Genomic DNA, 717 nt, shown 5'->3' with positions numbered 1-717 from the left:
TGAGATTGGCACAGGATAGAGCACGGTTTAGGGCTGTTGTACATAGGGTCGCTATGAGTCGCAAATGACTCGACAGCACATAACAACAACAACAAACATTATTACCACAATAACAGAGAATAAAATCTTTTCTTCTTGAAAATAAATGTAATAATAGGAACTTCCTCATAATTGACATTTTCTCCATAATTGTGAAACTCTCCCCTCTTCTACCTTTCTTGGTGATATGAACAGAAAGGAAAATGTACAAATGATACTCAGCAAGAGTTGGCAAGTGGACCCTCGGATCTGGGCCAGTCTCCCTCAGAAACTTGCAGCCTTGGGCCTAGCAGTCAGTAGCTGCAGAATCTCCACTTTTACAATTTGCTCTGCATCTTCTGGCATCTTGCCCAGAGGCCATTTGACCCAGCCACTATGTTAATCAGGCGATGAAGCCCTTGGTCTCATCCCATGTTATGTTCTGCCTGTACAAGACCCACCCTAGTACCTGCCCTTATTGTTGTTGTTGTTGTTGTTATATTCCGTCGAGTCATTTGCGACTCATAGCGGCCCTATGTACAATAACCCTAAACCGTGCTCTATCCTGTGCCAATCTCATTGCCTCTGACAAACCCACCCCGAGTAACCCAGTCACTGAATCAATCCACCTCATAGAGGGTCTTCCCCTCCTGCGCTGTCCCTCTACTCTACCCAGCATGATGTCCCTCTCCAAAGACC

General features: G+C 45.5%; 1 protein-coding gene across 1 annotated transcript in view; it reads right to left on the bottom strand.

Annotated features, from left to right (window-relative positions):
• Positions 1–384, bottom strand: part of EFHC2 (EF-hand domain (C-terminal) containing 2) — a 386,962-nt gene extending 386,578 nt beyond the window's left edge. The window contains exon 1 of the mRNA XM_006902078.1: positions 316–384. Coding sequence (XP_006902140.1) covers positions 316–384 — 69 coding nt within the window. The remainder of the gene's footprint in view (positions 1–315) is intronic.
• Positions 385–717: the final 333 nt, after the last annotated feature.

This window comes from Elephantulus edwardii, unplaced genomic scaffold (genome assembly GCF_000299155.1).
Source record: "Elephantulus edwardii isolate Elephantulus edwardi_28Jun2011 unplaced genomic scaffold, EleEdw1.0 scaffold00365, whole genome shotgun sequence".
NCBI lineage: Eukaryota > Metazoa > Chordata > Mammalia > Macroscelidea > Macroscelididae > Elephantulus > Elephantulus edwardii.
The sequence above is the reverse complement of the archived record's forward strand: the minus strand, read 5'-3'. Positions and strand labels throughout refer to the sequence as shown.